This window comes from Melanerpes formicivorus, unplaced genomic scaffold (genome assembly GCF_026170545.1).
Source record: "Melanerpes formicivorus ecotype bairdi unplaced genomic scaffold, bMelFor1.0.p_v2 SCAF_53, whole genome shotgun sequence".
NCBI lineage: Eukaryota > Metazoa > Chordata > Aves > Piciformes > Picidae > Melanerpes > Melanerpes formicivorus.
The window spans coordinates 633,354-654,493 of record NW_027142405.1 but is presented as its reverse complement, the minus strand read 5'-3'; the positions used below and the strand labels follow the sequence as shown (position 1 = coordinate 654,493).

General features: G+C 46.8%; 1 protein-coding gene across 1 annotated transcript in view; it reads left to right on the top strand.

Annotated features, from left to right (window-relative positions):
- The first annotated feature begins 395 nt into the window (after window positions 1–395).
- GFOD1 (Gfo/Idh/MocA-like oxidoreductase domain containing 1) overlaps window positions 396–21,140 on the top strand; it is an 82,335-nt gene continuing 61,590 nt past the window's right edge. Inside the window, exon 1 of the mRNA XM_068160793.1 lies at window positions 396–1,092. Coding sequence (XP_068016894.1) covers window positions 840–1,092 — 253 coding nt within the window. The 5' untranslated portion in view covers window positions 396–839. The remainder of the gene's footprint in view (window positions 1,093–21,140) is intronic.

Sequence of the window (21,140 nt, the reverse complement as noted above, 5' to 3'; positions counted from 1 at the left end):
TCCCTTCCAACCCCTACCCTTTTGTGATTCCCTTTTGTGGCGCCCCATAACCATGGCCCATCAGCTGCTCTCCCTTGGGGGAGGAGATGTGGGCGGATGGCTCATGCCCGGCGGCGCAGGGGGATATGCCCCGAAACCGACCGGCCAGGCGGACCGGAAACCCTCTTGCGGAGTGATAATTGCCGCGGGAACCACCTTTCCGTCGCCCGCTTTTCCCCCTCACCCCGGTCACACCGGGCAGCCTCCACGGCGAGGCGAGCGAGGCGACGCCCGCCAGCTGCCAGAGGGCGCCCCGCAGCCTCGCGCCTCCCGCTGGTGCCGGGGCGGGGCCAGCTCGGGCGGTGGCCAATGGTTCGATGGGGGCGGGGCGGGCGGTGCAGGAACCGCCGGGAGGTGACAGCCAGGCCCCGCTCCCCCCACGACGAGCGGGCGCTCGCGGCGAAGATGGCAGAAGGGTGCTGAGCTTCGCGCCGCCGCCCCTTTCCATCCCCCCCATCCTCCCCACTCTCCTCCGCAACCCGCACTTGTTGGCCGCCTCCGCCGCGGGGAGAGCGGGTTATCCCTGCCCACCCCGCGTTCGTGAAGGGAGGGCAGCGCCGGCGCCTCCGTGGAGGCGTGTGTGATGGTGCGGGCATGGCGGGGCAGCCGGCGGCCGCGACACTGCTGAGGCGGGGGGCGGCTGGTCCCGGCCCCGGCGGCGGCAGCAGCAGCAGCCACAGCCAGTGGGGGCTGCCTCCCTCTCCCGCCAACCAGGCAGCCGCCTCCTCCCGCCCTGGCTGGCGCTGAGGGAAGGAGGGAGCGTCTCGCCGTGCAGTGCCGCCTCGCCCCCCACCGCCGCCATGCTACCCGGGGTGGGGGTGTTCGGCACCGGCCTGACGGCGCGGGTGATCGTGCCGCTGCTGAAGGCGGAGGGCTTCGCCGTGAAGGCGCTGTGGGGCCGCACGCCCGAGGAGGCGGAGGAGCTCGCCAAGGAGATGAGCGTCCCCTTCTATACCAGCCGCATCGACGAGGTGCTGCTGCACCAGGACGTCGACTTGGTCTGCGTCAACTTACCGCCGCCGCTCACCCGGCAGGTCGCCGTCAAGACCCTGGGTGAGTGGGGACGGCCGCGGGGGTGATCTCCGGGGCTTGGGCTTTGCCTCACGCTGAATGAAACGAAACCCCGCCTCAGCGCGGAGTTTCTCCTTTGCTTCCCTCTCCATTCTCCGTGTATTTAGATGGAGGAGGGCTGGCTGAGCTGTGGGTGCCCAGCGTTCCTCGCTGTGGCAAGGCTAAGCGCCAGCGGGATGGCTGGGATGGCGCTGCGGCAGCTCGGTGTGACATCTCGCAGCCCTGATCCCCCGTGTTCACCGCCGGCGTGGTCCCAGGCAGTAGGTACCCGCCCCTCCGGGCAAGCTCGGGCAAGCCTGGACAGGAGGAGCTTGACACCCACGCAGCAGGAGGAGGGAGCAGGTGTCATCCGCGTCGCAGTAAGAAGGAGAAAGTCACAATAAAAGAGAAAAATTATCCTGCCAGTATTTGGCCGGCGGTTCTCCTATGCGCCTGGCAGGGGAGCCGGTTGCTGAGTATCACTCCCACTTTAGGGGCACCCATGCTGGGGAACTCTGGGGGATGCCGGCTCTGAACCCAGCGTCGGATCCCCAGCTGTACACCAAAGAGGAAGGCAGGAAGCGGTGACAGCGGAGGAAACGTTTTTACACCCCAGGCTTCATTAAGATCACGTACAAAGGGAAGGAGGGACTGAAGTAGACACGCACTGTTGTCGGTTTCTGTGGTTTCAGTCGGGCAAAACTGGGCCGCATCTCCCCTCCCCTTGTTTGCGTCTAAGTCTGGACTTTGCTTTTCCAGCGTTATGATCTCTGGTCCTTAAACACTTGTTTTCTGGTGAATTTTAGTGGGAAAATACTCCGGACTAAGGAAGCCCTAATTTATCCCCACAAATAGAGGTAGGAAAGGTTAAAAGTGAGACGAAAATGCTGTGAGTCATGGTTGTTGCAGATCCTGTCGAGGTTAACGAGTCAGGGTGGCTTTTTTGGCTGTGGGGCTGCAGCGGTTTAGGCTGATGGCTATCGCTTTCAGCCTTATATATGCATGTGGAATGTCCTAGTTACATTGCTGTTAGCGTGCTCATTAGTATTAGTTACCATTCAAACACTGCTTTTAAAATGAAGCAGTTAAGGGACGTAAGGCAGTACCTGAGTATGCTTAAGTGCAGCATAGGCATTTGTCTGGAAGCCTCACTTAGTGTTGGTTTTTGTACTTGGAAATGTGTTTCAGAGCGTTTAATATGATCCTGACTTGTTCCTCGAGATAGGCTTGTACCAGAAGTCTGCTGGCCAGAATGATGTGTGAACGGATTTACAATGTAGAAATACACATACCACATAAACCAGCTATGAAAAGCAGTATCAAGGTAACAAGGTTTCACATTTGACCCACATTAATCTGATGACAATTGTGTCACTTTCCTGTGACTCTTTCCTGCAGGTGTTGCTCACGGAAGTGCTCTAAGAGGTAGAATCCCATGAGGTTTCAGGCGGACACAAGGCATCTGGTACAAGAGAAAAATTGTGAAATAATAAGGGCAATTAGTGTGTTTTGTCTTTTTCTTTCTTTTTTTCCTGGAGGGCTTAAAATACTGTCATGTTTTGTCTCCTGAATATTTGCAGCTGAAGAAGAAAAAAAATCTGCTCCTAGATATGTGCTGAATTGGTGAATTATGCTGACAATTGATGTAGCTGGGATGTTACTGATAACTTGCTGATGCAATGTGCTAGTAACAGCCTGGAAGTGACAAAAAGGTGTTTTCTCTCTATTTGTTCTGTACCATTCTCAGTTCATGTCTAATTAATTTGGTTTCCTCCCATTCCTCAAAAGTTGTTATTTATATGTTGCAGGGGTAGTCAGATGTGTGTGACAGGGCATGGAAAAGTCATTAGGAAGGGATTAAGCATGTTACGTGGTGATAACGTATATCATGTGATAATTTTTTTTATAGTGTATTCTTAAATAGTTATTTAGAGAGTATCTCTTGGACTGTAACCCTTCCTGCAGTTACTTCAGAGTTAAATGTTTGTTTGGCTATTGATCTTGGGTTTCGGGGGGGATTTTTTTGTTCTTCTTTGAATTTTATCAACAAGAAAAGCTTTTACATGTTCATACAGTTACAAAGAAGGGCTAGAGCAGCAGTTCCTGAACTGCAGAGCGGAATACCACCCTGTTGGCAACTTCTTCTGGTCCTGCTTTTGCTTCATTGTTTGGGGACTGCTGTGCTCTAGAGTGATTACTTTGCTTTAATCAGTGAATTTTCTGTTTCGAGGGTAGGAGTGCAATTGCAGTTCATCAAGTGCAGAGTTCAAAAGCCTCTGATAAGTAGGGCAATGTTGTACGGATTGAGAAAAGCAGAAGCTGGGGAAAAATTCCGTACTATGACAAGGAAAGCATACAGGGGTCTCCTTTTCTTTTAAAACTTGATTTTGTGGGGGTTTTTACTTTTTTTAAAATTATTTTTTCCCCCCAATGTGCAGTGGCTTCTGGTAGGACATAGGGGATGCCAGAAATTCTAGTCATAGGTGGCACGCATCAAGAATAATGTGGCCAGCAGGAGCAGGGAAGTCATTGTGCCCCTGTGCTCAGCACTGGTTAGGCCACACCTTGAGTACTGTGTCCAGTTCTGGGCCCCTCAGTTTAAGGAGGACATTGAGACACTTGAATGTGTCCAGAGAAGGGCAACGAGGCTGGTGAGAGGCCTTGAGCACAAGCCCTATGAGGAGAGGCTGAGGGAGCTGGGATTGTTTAGCCTGGAGAAGAGGGGGCTCAGGGGAGACCTTATTGCTGTCTACAACTACTTGAAGGGTGGTTGCAGCCGGGAGGGAGTTGGTTTCTTCTCCCAGGCAACCAGTACCAGAACAAGAGGACACAGTCTCAAGCTGTGCCAGAGGAAGTTTAAGCTGGAGGTGAGGAGAGAGTTCTTCACTGAGAGTCATTCGCCATTGGAATGTGCTGCCCAGGGAGGTGGTGGAGTCACCGTCCCTGGAGGTGTTCAAGAGGGGATTGGACGTGGCACTTGGTGCCATGGTCTAGTCATGAGGTCTGTGGTGACAGGTTGGACTTGATCTTTGAGGTCTCTTCCAACCTTGGTGATTCTGTGGAGGTTTCAAGAAGTTTCATGAGGTCTAAACATGATGCCCTGCATTGCAGCACAAAAGGTTGAGAAAGACATGAGTTATTTGTTAATACATCCACCTGGCTTCCGTATGAGTGGTGACATATCTGGCCTGGGAAGACAGGGACAAGCTTTTCTTTTGCACTTGTATTTTATTTTAAATTGTCTTGTTGCCCAAAGCTGTGTCTTCATTTGCAGAGTATTCATGATTAAGAGCATGGGGAAGCAGTTTGCGGTGTTTCCATCGCCCATCTAGAGTATTTGCACTCTGCCTGGTGTGTTTGTGGTGTGGACTGTGGAGGTGAAGGTAGGGTGAAACAGGTGTCTCTGCAGCTATGTTTAATTCAGACCATGCCAAGTGGAAAGTCTTTGCTTTCACTGATGCATCTGATGTGTCAATGCAGTGAAAATGTTTTGGCACGGCACCCCACCAACCACTATTAAAACATGAATGTGCGAATACATGCCCTGGCTGAGGAAGTCCTCAAACTGTGGCTTCCTGGAAGCTGGTGGAGGGAGAAAATAGGAGAGAGATAGCTTTAAACTTGCCCCGTTAACTTTACCTCTAGGCCTCTGTTGTCTCTGTTAGAAATAGGATCCTGAGCTAGGTGTGACTGGCATTTTTTTGGGGGGCTCGACCAGTGTTGGGCAAGTCTCCGGAACAGACCGAGTTCATGAGCAAACTGGAAACGAGGCTGCTTTGGATGATGACCATAAGCAGAAATAATACCTGTGGTGGTTTATGTGAAATACTCTGATGGCTTCTGTTACTTCTGTGTGAAAGGAATCAAATCCCTTGTTTGCTTGTTCAAAATGGGGCTGGTTGACCCTTTCTCTTTCCTGCCTCTGGTCTATTGTGTTCTCTTAGAAACTCTTTTGTTTAGCACTGTACTCATTCTCTGTAGCGTAATGCTCAACCAATATCCTGACTGACATGCCGCTTGGTGGTCAAGAAAGATCAATGGCTGAGTGCTTAGGTAAGCATAGAAAATGGTCCTAGTATTGAGTAAGGGTGTTTTCCCTTCTCACTGGGCTGAAAAGTTTGGCATGTTTGCTGGAAGTGATCTGCTTTTCTCCTGCCTGCTTGCATTGGCAGCACAGTCATATCCCAAGCTTCATGAGGCATGTGTTCAAATATGGCATTCATCAGATCCTGACTGAAAGGGTTGCCCAGCGTGGCTAAATAGCTGCTGCATCAGGTGAAGTGATGTAGTGCTGGTGGCACTGAGAAGTCCTTGATGCCATTTCAAGTTGAAGGGTATGGCACAGACATTTCCATGTGACTGGTTCTGTTGGTCCTTGAGTCAAGTCAACTCCTACTAAAGAGATCCTGTTCCTGAGGTTGACCTAAGTGTTTCTAGGAAGCAAACATTTTGCTTTTGGGAAGAATGAAGTACTAGGTGTTTCTAAAGCATGTCTCTGGAGATGATACTCTTAATTCTTTTTGCAGTGTTTTTTCTTACTCTTTCATCCTGAGTTAAGGACAGGAACACTGATCTGTGTGCTGAATATCCATTGTATATGTTTGCAACCATGTCTGCATATTACTACATTTTAAAATGTTTATATCATAGTAGTGCATGGTAGGAGTCCATTTTGCCTGGAGACTATACATAGAGTATGACTTTCCCAGCCCTCCAGAAGTTGTTCCTCTTAAGAAGCACTTAAACTTGTTTGCTGACTGGTGCTTCTTTTATACTTGATTGTGGTCATGAAGGAGCATCTTTATTTAGAGAGGAACATAAATAGCATTGCTTGGATCCTTACCTTCCCACCCCTTCCCAGGAAGCACTGGCATCACAGAGGCATGCAGTACAGCCCTGTTGTCTAGAATATAATGCTGAGACCTCCTTGTTAAAGCACTGGCAATGTTATCACTGGATCTACCCCTGAACTGGGGAGAACATCAGCTGAAGTGAAGTAATTCACAGATTTGATGCAAACTCTTAATTTCTGTATTCCTCTGCACCTGTACAAATCAGGCAGAGATTATAGGGTTGTAACAGTGGATAGAACTTAGTCCAGAGTTTAAGTGGTCAAGACCTTTTGGGATGAGATGCTCTATTAAGGGAAAACATTATCATGATTATTTATTATTAATAGCAATGTACTACCTGTCCTGCAATATTGAGTTTAAATTTGACCTAATAGCAGTGACTTTCAGCAGAACATGCTCCTGTACTTGAAAGGCAAATGACTTTGCAGCATATTAAATGTGGATTATGGTCATCTTATTGCAAAAGAAAAGGTCAGATGAAGTGCTGTCTATCTTTAATTGGCAGAGCCAGCAAAGGCTATGATGCTGTTTTGCACATATGAGAAGGTCAGCTCAAAGAGTTTGCTGGCCATTGCCTACAAGTCTTCCTGCTTGAGTGATGTAGGTGAACCACAGAAACTGGCACCTAGCTCTTTCTATCAACCTTTTATCTCACATTAATGAAGACCTTTTAGTGTTAATCTTATAAAACTCCTGCAGAGATGCTGTGGGATTGGACTTCCAAGACAGTTAAGGTAAAAAGCAGTGTTCAGGTAGTGTTGAAATTTGAAAAAACAGGCAAGCCTTTCCCTTCTGTTGTTTCTTTTCTGGCCTCAAATCAAGGATGTGTTCTAATTTTTCCCAAATTTCTTCTGTCTGAAAGTATCCACCACGTCTGTTGTAGTGGTAGGGTAGGACAGGAGCTCAGTATGGACCAAACTTGGGATGCTGTGGCTCTTAGCTCATGCCATGATGGCAACATTCAAATTTGCTTAGACTAAGGAACAGCCGGTTGTGATCGAAGTGGCTGCATTAAATTGTGTTAAGCATGAAGACCACTGCTGTGGTCCCATATTCAAGCAGGGTCAGTTTGTGTTGTCCCAGTTTCCTCTGCTGTTTTAAAATGGAGTGCCTGGCCTTGGCTGCAAAGACAAGCTGTTCTGTTGTTGTCCCTGGACAAGGGACACTGTGCCCTGTATGCGAGTTGGCTGAAACAAATGCATGCCCAAACTCTCATCTGCCAAACTTCTTCCAATGATTCAGATGGCAAAATGTGCTGGAGCATGGACATCCTCCTTCCACGTGCTCTGCTGTCAGGGGCTTAGGCCTTCATCACACAATCAGCAAGAGTGGTGCTGAGCTGCATTAATGTTTGATCTTTCACACTGTTAGGCAGAGCCATAGCCAGCGTGGTGGTACTTCGATGAGAAAGCTGACTTCCCTTGAATACACAAGTCAAAGGTGCTTCTGTCTTCCTCTTTTTTTATCCTTTATATGGGGAAGTCCTTATCACCTTTATTTCACTGCACTTTGAACACTATTCTTCTTGTCCTGTTGTGGTCTTACATTGATGTTTGCTGTGGTGGCAAATACAGCTATATTTCTGAGGCACTTGAAACACTCAGCTGTTCAAAGACTAGTGCATACCAGTGCTACTTCCAGTACAGGTTCTCCCAAGGCATCCTTGTAATTTTTAACAGGGATGAACTAGCATTAGCAATGCCATAATGTCTTGATTTGGTGTTGAAAATGGATGAAGGAGCTAAGTAGCTCCCTTAAGCATGACTTCTGGCATGGCTGAAGAAGATTTGCCTGATGTGCTAACTAGGAAAGGGCTGAAAATAATAGAGTAATTTCCCATTATCAAAGCAGGCATTACTGCTAAAGGTGTAGGCTTGCATGTCTGGCCTTGTGACTATGCTAGAGAAGATGGCCTCTTCTATTTCTGTTGCTGGCACAGTTGGTAGAGTAGATTTCCCATAGACAGCATCTTGTGTACCATTGTTAAAATGGCACAACTGTGCCATGGATGCTCTTACAGAAACAAAATGTGTGGCGTGGCATTTATGAGAGGATGAGAGAAGGGCCTCTTATATAGATCCAGTCTCAGGAGGATGGAGCCAGACTATTCTCAGTGCTGTCCAGTGGCAGGACAAGGGACAGTGAGCACAAACTGGAGCATGGGAAGTTCCATGTGAACATAAGGAAAAGATTCTTCATTTGAGGGTGGCAGGGCACTGGAGTAGGCTGCCCAGAGAAGTTGTGAAGTCTTCATCTCTGGTGGCCTCCAAAAGCTGGCTAGATGTGGTCCTGTTGTAGTAGGGGTGTTGGACTGGACGATCGTCACAGATCCCTTCCAACTCCTACCATTCTGTGTGGTTCTGTGAAAGGCATCTTTATACTGTTAGAGCTGTGCCCAGGCTAGGTGTTATTATTTAACTTCTGGAGTAAATTGTTGCCTCCCTGTAACATGGGAAACAGGAGGAAACGTATCTCTTATTATTCCTCCTCTTTCTTGCACAGCTTTGTGCCTTCATTTTGACAAGCAGTTGCCACTGTGACACCTGCTGTGGTACTGAGCTGTCTGATCTCCCTTTCAACATACTCTCCCTATGTGACTTTCTGTGTTGTTGCTGTGTTTTGAGGACTTGTGTTGATGAGTACTTGATGCTGTTGGTAAAGGAAGGACTTGTATCCTGCTTCTGTTTCAAATTTTAGAAGAATATTAAATAACACAGGAATTAAGGAAGAATGTGTAGATAAATGTGGAGAAAGAAAATACATTTGGCAAATAAAATCACTAGATTTTCAAACCTTGCACTGTTGCCCCCTTTTTTTCTTCCTTATTTTTTTCCCCTTTAGATCCTTTTTATGCCTGAGATTGGCATTACGTGACAGACAGATTTTCTCTATGACTCCAGACATTGGTAGTTCAGCACAACTGCTGTAGGAGGCATGGTAAAAGCTCTGCTAATATGCTAAATATGTCCTTTTCTTTGTATGTGCAGGGGATTATTTTGCTCGTTTAGCAACAGTGGTGGCAAAGCACCAAGGGTGAGACTGGAGTTAAATTTCCAGAACAGCCCAAACTGGTGTTTTTCACAGGCCACTGCAATGCAACAACACCCATCACTGTTAGTTTCACTTTCACTTTCCTCTTTAACATCTTCGTTGATGATCTGGATGAGGGGCTCGAGTCAGTCATCAGTGAGTTTGCAGATGACACCAAGTTAGGAGCAGATGTTAGTCAGTTAGAGGGTAGAAAGGCTCTGCAGAGGGACCTCGACCGACTGGACAGACGGGCAGAATCCAACGGGATAGCATTCAACAACTCCAAGTGCCGAGTGCTGCACTTTGGCTGCGGCAATCCCATGCAGAGCTACAGGCTGGGGTTGGAGAGGCTGGAGAGCTCCCAAACAGAGAGGGACCTGGGGGTGCTGATTGACAGCCGCCTGAACATGAGCCAGCAGTGTGCCCAGGTGGCCAGGAGGGCCAATGGCATCCTGGCCTGCATTAGGAATAGTGTGGCCAGCAGGAGCAGGGAGGTCATTGTGCCCCTGTACTCTGCTTTGGTTAGGCCACACCTTGAGTACTGTGTCCAGTTCTGGGCTCCTCAGTTTAAGAAGGACATCGAAACACTTGAACGTGTCCAGAGAAGGGCAACAAGGCTGGTGAGAGGCCTTGAACACAAGCCCTATAAGGAGAGGCTGAGGGAGCTGGGGTTGTTTAGCCTGGAGAAGAGGAGGCTCAGAGGTGACCTCATTGCCCTCTACAACTACCTGAAAGGTGGTTGTAGCCGGGAGGGGGTTGGCCTCTTCTCCCAGGCAACCAGCACCAGAACAAGGGGACACAGTCTCAAGCTGTGCCAGGGGAGGTTTAGACTCGAGGTGAGGAGAAAGTTCTTCACTGAGAGTGTCATTCGTCATTGGAATGGGCTGCCCAGGGAGGTGGTTGAGTCACCGTCCCTGGAGGTGTTCAAGAGGGGATTGGATGTGGCACTTGGTGCCATGGTCTAGTCATGGGGTCTGTGTTGATAGGTTGGACTCGATGATCCTTGAGATCCTTTCCAACCTAAGTTACACTCTGACACTTTGTCACAGTGTTATCTGGAGTTGCTGTGAATTGTTCTGGTTTCCTCAAATCAGGAAAGCAGAAGTATTCACCCTACTGCTTTTTGTTTATTATTCATATAATAAACTCCTGCCTCACAAGTGTGAGCTGTCAAAGTCAGGGACTCAATTGACAAGGTATGTGTGCATGCAGGTAACAAAACCACACCGCTTACAAAGAATTATTTTGGGTCTTAAATCTTGATTTAAACAAATTGATTTTAGTGGCAGTGTAATTAAGAGGAACAAACCCTTGTGTAGGTTCCCAAAATTTATTTAAGGTCTAGTCCTCACATAGATTTTTTTTCCTGCCAGTGTATTTATGACTGCAAGGGGTATGATTTCTTTAATGTAATTGCCTCATTGCCATTAGAAGTCCAGCTGGTGTGACTCCTGGCATGGACACTTCTGGCAGAATTATGGCAACTGTACTTGGTATATGTTATTCCTGTTTCTGTGCAGGCATAAATTGTCAGTTTGGAGAATCTAGCTGGTATAAATGTGCCTGTGGTACTGGTGTAGTCCATCTCTATATGTATTGCAACTGTACTCTTCCTAAAGGCGGTTAATGTAGTCCTCTAGGTGATTTGTTGTGCATGCTAAGAGCAACCCTGTTTGCTTTTGGGTCACTATGAGTTTGGAGACCTCTGAGCAGAAGTCCCCAAACAGACCAAGGAGTTTTTCTGTGTATGTGTTCAGGATTTGGCTATGCTAAAAATGTGGTGATGAAGGGCAGAGGATACCAGGTCTTGCTCCACCATGCTGATCACCAAGGTCAGACAAGACTCGTGTGCCTGGCAAGTGTAAGTGTGGTTATCCTTGATCACTGCAGCTGTCTCTTACAGCTGTGCTTCCAGATGGTGGAACTAGCCTTCAGGCTACCATAGACACCAGGTCTTATTAATACACAGATCTGACCCTCAGGATAGCAGGAATTTTAGGGAATTGTGGAGGCTGAGAGTTTACCCCCCTCATCTCCTTATAATAAAATCATTCATTTTAGCCCATCCAGAGCTAATGAGGAAAATTACTATTTACCAGGTTTAACTAGGTATGAGCATGAGGAAGAGCACAGAAGATGAGAACATGGTGTGAGGAACTTGGTTGGTACTAGTATATGAATAAATACTGATTTAACACAGGCACTAGATTACTTTTGTCATTTGCTACTGTGCTAGAATTTAATCTCAGAATGAAAACTGGTACCTTCAACTCCATTGCAGCAGCAATCACAGCTTTGGTGAAGCAGATGGAGGTGAAAAAAAGGTAGCAACTTCATTTTGCATTCTGATATCATAGTATCAGTCAGGGTTGGAAGGGACCACGAGTATCATCTAGTTCCAATCCCCCTGCCATGGGCAGGGACACCCCACACGAGATCAGGCTGGCCAGAGCCTCATCCAGCCTGGTCTTAAACAGCTTTTATCAGCAATAAAGACACTTGTTTTGGCACTTCTTTGCAGTGAATGTTTGGCAGTCTTCAGGTCTTCCATCTTGCCATATTGTTTTTTTGGCCAGGAAATGCCCAGAAGGGAAGTCATGGTTGAATTAAATACTGTCTCAGGAGTACAGGGCTTCATGAGATATAGAGTGCTTTTCACAATCCAAGTAGAGTCAAGCAAGGAGAGGGAATTCTACAGCAGGAGCTGCCCTTGCTGAGCTGGAGTGATACTGCTTAAAAGTGTGAAACTGAAGGCTAGCCTGAGCACTCAGAATGATTTCTCTTGGTGTCCAGACACGTGCCTTATGTATAATTCCATATATTTATAAAATAAAATCCAACCAACAAAAACATAAACCCCACGTGAAGGTGGAAAATATATAAATTAAAAAATCCTGGAAACCCCTCCCCTTCCTTCGTTTCCTCAGCCTATAAAAGACAATGTGGCTGTTGTGATTTCTTGTGGGGATAGGATAGGGGAGAGAGAAGAGGTTGGAGAACATCTGAAAACGTTGCAGCCAGGCTTGTTGCCCCTTAAAATACATTCCAAAAAATGTGCCTGAAAGTCTCATGTAACTGTTCAGATTCTGATCCTGCTTGCTCCACTGTAAATGCAAGTTCTACTGGATCAAAGGAAATGGTTGAAATTTATGGTGATGTTACTGAGAACATGTTGTGTCCCCCCAAAAAACAACTTGCTGTGCTGCAGGGAGAGCAGCCTGGCCTTGCAGATCTGTGTCCTCATGACAAAGGCATCTCTGTCAGTTTAGGAAATGATTGGTGGGAGTCTTGGGACATGGTTCTGCTAACGTCTGCTTACTTCAGTAGTGTCCTTGAAGACAAAATCCATGGTTCCTTACAGGGAATGTTTGTCAGGCACAATAATTCACCTAAGTAGGAATTTGCTTGCACACTGCTTTTGTACCAATCCATCAAAAATCCTCCAAAGATGCAGCCATTTCAGTGCAATTCCACATCTCAGTGTATTTGTGCTCCTATAAAGCGTTACAGCAGCATGTCTGGAGGAATAAAAAATCAGATGGAAAAATACTTGGAGCGGGGTGCTTAGCAATGTTAACCATAGCCTATGACTACATGAGCTTGACAGAGCTTGCAGAACTCTATTCTGTGACTTGCTGCTTGAAAGAACTTGACAGTTTAGTGTTGTGGAAGATACTTTGTGGTTAAGCAATACAAGATGCTCTGATAAAGACTTGTTTCTTAAGCAGAGCACTAAGCAGCATTCCCTGAGACTAGTTTGTGGACACATCCAAGTCCATGGGAAAGTGTCCTGAATTTGGATCCATGGCTGACAGGCATAACTCATTATTCACATTCCTAAAGAATTCTGCTTAAAAATCTGTGTCACAAGGTAGTCAGTTGGTGTCTTTGATTAAGTGGTCAAAGTACATTTGGATATGGTCTCTAAGATTATCAGCACAGCTTGAGAGAGTCATGGACCTGAAGTGTAATTCTGGCTATGTTTTTTACTGGACTTCACCATTTATAGCCACTGGGAAAAAAATACTTTGCATCATATGCTTAAAATGAGGCAAGTCTGTGTTCAGAAGTTCATAAATGCTGATCTGTTTGCTTGTGAGATTGGATGCTAGCTGCCAGACTTGTTTCTGCCTTTTATCATAGTGCTGATGTGCAGCTCTTCCTATAAATTTAGTTGTGTTGTCACTGTTAGACAATATGGATTTATTCATGTGGGTGAATGTGATCCTTCACAAGGCCTGATGTGGACAGATGTCTCAGCAGCTGCTGAGACCACACCTGCTGCCATCTGTGTGCAGAAAGACCTGACCCCTTACATGTCAGGTGGGGACAAAACTGTTGCATTATACCCTTGGTGTGCCTTTGACAAGACTCCTGTCATCTCTAAGCAAGAGTGGCAGGATGAGAAGATGACCAAGGATTTCTGACCTGAACTTCATTCTCTGGAATGTAGATCATGTGTTTTAATTAGATGGCATTTATGTGCCTTCTTGAAGCTATTTTCACCTTTCAGAATTCCCAGAACGACAGATGAGGGATGGGGAAGCACAGAGAGATTTAAGAGACTTTGCTGAAGTTTGTGTGAGACAGGTGACAAGGACAAAAGCTGGGTTCTCTGATGGCTGCTCTTCTCTTTCACTACTGTGGCTGAACGCTGTTATAGAATAGAATAAACCAGGTTGGAAGAGACCTTCAAGATCATTGTGTCCAACCTATCATCCAACACCACCTAATCAACTAACCCCTGCAACCAAGCACCCTGTCAAGTCTCCTCCTGAACACCTCCAATGATGGCGACTCCACCACCTCCCCAGGCAGCCCATTCCAATGGGCAATCACTCTCTCTGTGTAAAACTTCCTCCTGACCTCCAGCCTGAACCTCCCCTGGCACAGCCTGAGACTGTGTCCTCTTGTTCTGGTGCTGGCTGCCTGGGAGAAGAGACCAACCTCTGCCTGTCTACAGCCCCCCTTAAGGTAGTTGTAGAGAGCAATAAGGTCTCCCCTGAGTCTCCTCCTCTCCAGGCTAAGCAACCCCAGCTCCCTCAGCCTCTCCTCATAAGGCTTGTGTTTCAAGCCCTCACCAACTTTGTTGCCCTTCTCTGGACACGCTCCAGCAAGTCAACATCCTTCCTAAACTGAGGGGCCCAGAACTGGACACAGTACTCGAGGTGTGGCCTAACCAGTGCAGTGTACAGTGTACAGGGGCTCCTGCTGGCCACACTGTTCTTAATGCAGGCCAGGATGCCATTGGCCCTCCTGGCTGCCTGGGCACACTGCAGGCTCATGTTCAGCCTACCATCAACCAGCACCCCCAGGTCCCTCTCTGCCTGGCTGCTCTCCAGCCACTCTGACCCCAGCCTGTAGCACTGCATGGGGTTGTTGTGGCCAGTGTGCAGAACCCGGCACTTGGATGTGTTAAATCTCATGCCGTTGGACTCTGCCCATCTGTCCAGCCTGTCGAGGTCCCTCTGCAGAGCCTCTCTACCCTCCAGCAGATCAACTCCTGCCCCCAGCTTGGTGTCATCAGCAAATTTACTGATGATCGACTCAATGCCCTCATCCAGATCATCAATAAAGATGTTAAAGAGGACAGGGCCCAGCACTGTTCAGTGGATGGTGATCATGATAAATGCATCTGAGCTGCTGGAAGTGGACTAATCCTGGTCATCTCGTTGGGACCTTTCCCTGGATGGTTGTGCAGGTGTAAAACTGGCACAGGAGGAGAAAAATGGGGACAATGCAGGGAAACCTCAGCCCCAGTTGAAAATAAGCTTTTTGGCTCTCTTATTGGTGTCCTTTTTTTAATGTTTACATGGCAGCTTGTGAAGGAATTGCAAGAACTGTTAAGAGGAACTCCCTTTTCCTGGGAAGACTCATGGCTGGGATAGAGTGATCCATGGCTGTGTTCAGTTTGGGGACTGTATATGGTGCTGAATATTTTGTGGCTTGTTAATGGAAGTAATCATCTTCCCAGCACTGGAGCTTTATTTAACAGATGCTACAAAATCCTTTATTAAGCCAGCTTACTATAAGCAGTGATGGCTCAGCAGCTGGGAGACTTGTGTATTTATTATTAATGAAGTTTGGAGTTTCTCTTTAGTATATGTTATGGTCCTCTGCACACTAGGAAACCCTTTAGCAAATGAGCAGGACTTTTCTGGGCTGACTGGAGCAACTGCCTTTTTTAGAAGACAGACAACAGCATACTCATAAATAATGCTGACTGCATGTACAACCTTGAGCATCAACTTAAACCAATGTGAGCAAGTTCAGATTTACAGCTATTGTTAAGAAATGCTCAAAGATATTTAATTTCAGGTCTGGATGTTTTTTCAGCTCTGTAGAGTGTTGCTTAGGGTTTCCTGCATCAGGCAGAATCATTGTGAGTGACAGAGCACTCCAACAGGCTGACAAAAGAGGTTGTGGAGTCTCCTCTGGAGAGATTAAAACCCCACCTAGATGCAGACCTGTGCAACCTGCTGTAGGTGACCCTGCTTTAGCAGGAGCTTAGACTAGGGGTAATCTCCAGAGGTCCCTTCTGACCCCCACCATTCTGTGATCTGAGAGGCCTGGGTGACTGTGAGTAGAGTGCTGATGGTTGCTGGAGTTGTCTTGTACCATCTCAGCATAATTATGCTTACAGGGAATTCTTGCAAGATGGAATTGCACTGTATGGAGCCGTGTGCAGCGTTGTTTCCTTTCTGGCTATGTGTGCCCTTTAGTGCCTTTCACCCAGCTAGTAAACACGCAAAGTGTTTGAAAACATTTCCTTCACTTGATGCTCAAAATAAAATCCTGGGGTGATGCTCTACCTGCTGAATCAGATTTTGACAAATCATTAAAGGTTTCCTTGAAGAGTCTTACATGTAATGTAACAGGTGTGGTATTAATTAGCTGTGTAAGCCCCTCAGTGTCTGACAGAGAAGTGGATTTTGGGACTTTTGCTCTCACATCTCCTATCACTGAGGACCCATCAAAGAATTAACAGTACAGGAGATATATCTGCTCTAAGGTTAACTTTAATAGCCTAAAAGTATAAGAAACTGCCTTTCTTTTTACTCCTAAATAATACGTCTTTTACTAAGGCACTGACAGGGCATGGCTTTAGCCCTCTTTTTGAGAGGACTGTGTTTGCAGAGTTTCCTAGGAGGTAGGACACATGCCAATGTGTCCAGAGAAGGGCAACGAGGCTGTTGAGAGGCCTTGAGCACAAGCTCTATGAGGAGAGGCTGAGGGAGCTGGGATTGTTTAGCCTGGAGAAGAGGAGGCTCAGGGGAGACCTTATTGCTGTCTACAACTACTTGAAGGGTGGTTGCAGCCGGGAGGGAGTTAGTTTCTTCTCCCAGGCAACCAGTACCAGAACAAGAGGACACAGTCTCAAGCTGTGCCAGAGGAAGTTTAAGCTGGAGGTGAGGAGAGAGTTCTTCACTGAGAGTCATTCGCCATTGGAATGTGCTGCCCAGGGAGGTGGTGGAGTCACCGTCCCTGGAGGTGTTCAAGAGGGGATTGGACGTGGCACTTGGTGCCATGGTTTAGTCATGAGGTCTGTGGTGACAGGTTGGACTTGATGACCTTTGAGGTCTCTTCCAACCTTGGTGATACTGTGAATAAAGTTTCCTGCTTGCAAGCTTCATGTTTGTACCACAGCTCCAGACCAGGGCATGAATGGATATTTCTAGGCTTTCGTAATGACCTGTCTAGTCTAGTATGCTAGCCTAAATTCCATGTGAATTGTGTGGTGCTTACAGCTGGGAACTCTTGAGTGTAGGAAGCAAGCAGATCATATGGAGTATACTCTTGTGATTATAACAAATGTAAATATATGTATATATTCTTCTGTGTATCAAAAATTCCTAGGGCAAACATTGAATGGGCTTGTGCTGCAGCTTGTGAAGTTGCCACAACTGCTAATGCAGGAAAAATATCACAGTATCACAGTATAACTAAGGTTGGAAGAGACCTCGAGGATCCAACCTATAAACACAGACCCCATGACTAGACCATGGCACCAAGTGCCACGTCCAATCTCCTCTTGAATGCCTCCAGGGACGGTGACTCCACCACCTCCCTGGGCAGCACATTCCAATGACGAACGACTCGCTTGGTGAAGAACTTTCTCCTCACCTCGAGTCTAAACCTCCCCTGGCACAGCTTGAGACTGTGTCCCCTTGTTCTGGTGCTGGTTGCCTGGGAGAAGAGACCAACCCCCTCCCAGCTACAACCACCTTTCAGGTAGTTGTAGAGGGCAATGAGGTCACCCCTGAGCCTCCCCTTCTCCAGGCTAAACAATCCCAGCTCCCTCAGCCTCTCCTCATAGGGCTTGTGTTCAAGGCCTCTCCCCAGCCTTGTTGCCCTTCTCTGGACACGCTCAAGTGTTTCGATGTCCTTCTTAAATTGAGGGGCCCAGAAGTGGACGCAGTACTCAAGGTGTGGCCTAACCAATGCAGAGTACAGGGGCACTATGACCTCCCTGCTCCTGCTGGCCACACTATTCCTAATGCAGGCCAGGATGCCATTGGCCCTCTTGGCCACCTGGGCACACTGCTGGCTCATATTCAGGCGGCTGTTGATCAGCACCCCCAGGTCCCTTTCCATTTGGGAGCTCTCCAGCCTAATGACACATGAGGTTGTTGATGCAGGTGCATGTCCTGTTGTCCCAAGATAACTTTCTGTGTTCATAGCTACCAGTGTCCTGCTTTAGTTACATGCTGCAGGCACAGCACTGTTTTGCTACACTGCTAGCTGGCTCTGCACTTATGCTGAGCATGGCCTACCACCATGTCAGGCTCTAGGCCTGCACTGCCAGATTGCTCACACTGCTTGTCACTGGCATTGCCACAGTGTACCACAAGCCTCTGATCTGATTTAATGATGCTTTGCTGTCCCAGTCTCTAAACCTGTAATTACAAGACTATGAGTGATGGATTGATGTGGACAGTAGTTGGGACATTAATTACAATACCATGGATGATGTAGGGAACAATATGCCTTACGTGCTCTATTTAAAGGAGCTGGGGAATAATTCATTCAAAATGCCGTGAGTTGTCAGTCTTGTGTTCTTCTTCTGCTTTGGAATGTTCAAACATCTGTAAACTGCTTCATGGGATGCAAGATAATGGACATCTGCAGCCCTAAGTCAAAACAAGATATTTCTAGTCAAATGTTCATTTTAGTAGGATTAAAGTACTTAAAACTGGCCTGTTGCTTTACCAGAAAAATAGAACCTGTGTGGAGTAATCTGAGATTTACCTCTGGTTTTCCTAGAATTCAGGAAGTTAATCTTTTGTGTTCATGTGGGTATCTCCCTGTATACTCACACAACTCAGAACTCTTTCTCACAAAAACAGAGATGCAGTTGGGTTGTCTTCATTCCTTATTGGGATTAAATTGCACAGAGGTGGTACAGTGGAAGACTGCTTTTTGGCAGCTGGGGACAGGAGTCCATGTGTCTCTGTTTTCGTGTTTCACAGATCCTATAGACCATAACACAGCTGTGAAAATCCTTTTTCTCCTGCACTTCTTCACATCTCCCATGAGAAGTTTTACTGTGGCAGAAAAACTCGATGCTGTTGATAGCTGCAGGTGTTAGAAACCATTAATTTGAAACACATCAACAGTGGTGAGTGATCAGAGGCAGTGCCAGGTTGCACTACCCTTCCAGTAAGCAAGATGTTGTTTGCATTAGGGGAGGAGCAGGGAGGTGGGAAATCTTTTCAGTTCTCTCCTCAGCTGTCTTGCACACTGCTGTCCTTGTGCAGTGCCTCAGTAGAGCAGTGGGTTAAGAGTGGGCAGGACAGGATCCCTAAGCAGTTTGTCCCTCTCTCTGTTGATAAAAAGCAGTAGAATAGATGCAGTTGTCCTGTGGTCAGTCAAGTTTGTTGGCCATCAGTGCTGAGATGACTTTTACTTAATAGGAAACACCCAGGAAAACTGAAGCAAATTTGCTTTCTAGCTCAAGTGCTAAAAGATCCACAGCCCTAAAGAACTATCTCTCTCTCTTGCTTTTTCTCTCTAAGATTTTTGGTCATTGAAAATCTTTCAAATTTGGTTCAAAACAGTTTGGTCATTATTGGGATTGTGTCAGGGCTTCCAGGAGAGACTCTAAATAAACATTCCTGAAACCTAAAGACTTGAAAGCCTTCTGGTTTACTACTGGCAGAAAGTCATCTGTTTGAAGTTGCTTTCTGTCTAGCAGTTGTTGTTTTGTCCAAAACTCCCAAAGAAACTGGTTTTCTACTGCACACAGCACTACAAGAAATGGAAAGCCAAACCCATTTGCTTGCATTGTCTGGACACTTCCGTGAGACTGAATAAAGTGGCTGATGCCTTGCTGCCAGGTTTCCTCTCGGAGCAGTTTTTATGGTTAAGCTGTAAATACTGGGAACAGGATAAAGAGGGTGGAATTTGTGGTGGGAATATGTAGTGGGCCATACCCATGCCATGCTGCCACTGCCACCTGCTCAGCAACAAACTGTAGTCACATCAGAGAAACTCATTGATTTCTGAGTGGCTGATTTTCTTATATTTGGTGGCTTGCTTACTTTTAGCTTGTTGGCCTCATTTGGAAACGGTGACAAAGGAGGAGACCTGTGAGGGAGGGAGTAGCATGGCTTGTTGAGTAGTTGAAGCCCTGGATTTAGGGGTAGAAATCACCTAAGTGTGTCCCTCTCTGCAAGAGGCAGACACTTGCTGCAGGTTCTCTGTAACAGCGACGTGGTAAGCCATGTCCAGCTTTGTAGAAAGGCTGGTGTTGCAGAAATGTAGCATTCTTTGGTATTTCTTGTCTATGAAAACACACATTTGAAAATAGCAGATAACATTGGCCTGAAAGAGGAGGATGTGTTTCAGTGAAATGATAAGAGAGGAGGGGCTGCTCTCAGGGGCCTGAGCATGAGACGCCTCCCTTATTAGAAAAATAGATGAACACAGCAAGTGGAAAAGCACTCGTGATGCTGACAAATTTGGCCAGGAGAGGGGATGGGAGAGAGCCAACACAAGGAGGGAGTCAGTGTTCAATGCAGCATGCTCTGCTGCTGTGACTGGGCTTGCAAAAAACAGAAGAAGGAAGAGGGTGTAGCTGGGTGGTTGTGGCTGTGACCCTCAAAACTGTGCCCATGGCTGGCAAGAGGGAAAGCAGGCAGTGTTCCCCATCTCCCTCCTGCTGCCAGGCTGTAGGCTGCATACCCAGAAAGGACTGGGCAGCAGTCATCCCCAGGATGTGCTGTGGGGGGCTGCTGTGGTCATGGACGGGTTACTGGTAGTGAGATGCAGCTGAGAGGAGAGAGAGCTGAGGCAGGACATGGAGTAAGGTTTGCATGGCACTGGGAAAGGGTGAATTGTGAGGGATGCTGGGTTAGAGGGAAGATTACATTGACTTCAGTGGGAGCTGTTATATTTCCTGGTCTAAGATGCAGTGAATTGATGAATTTTTCTTGGAAGTGAAAGTGCTAACCATGCACTTTGGTGGAAAAGGTTAAACAAGCATTTTGCCTTCACTGGCTTTTCAAGATAGCTTGAACTTCCCAGAGGAAGATGCTGTCAAGGCAATCTCCCTGTGGAGATGAACTTCACAGATCAAAACTCATGAGTGGAGAAAGAAAGTAACCTGCCTGGCATCATTGACTCCCCCACTGAGTTACCAAGAAGCATTCTGGTCAGGCAGAAAATGCTTTGGGCACCAAATTCAGCAGAGTACTTTAATACTTTACTGTAGTGGTGAAGTATAGAAATAACAACTTTCTAATAAGGAGGCACGGAGAAGTTGAGCCCAGCTATCACAGAATCACAGAATCACCAAGGTTGGAAGATACCTCAAAGGTCATCAAGTCCAGTAAATTCCCGCTTTCTAAGGCATAAACAAAACTCAGCCAGTGCAATGCTGAACAGATAAATTAGTTCAGCTTTTAATATTGTGCTGTCATGTAAATAAAATGCTGTTGAGAGAGGTTCTCAGAATGACAGGTGGCTCTTGCAGAAGTTAAAACCATGTGGAATTAACTGGCTTTGCAACATAGGTATGTTAATTAGAAATAATTTGGGTTGGGGTTTTTTTTGTGTTTGTGTTTGGTGGTTTGTTGTTGTTTGTGGTTTTTTTTTCCTCCTTTTATCATTCTCAGGCTGAATTAATGGAATTGAAACAAAAGCAGAAAGGGGAAGCCAGGACAAGGG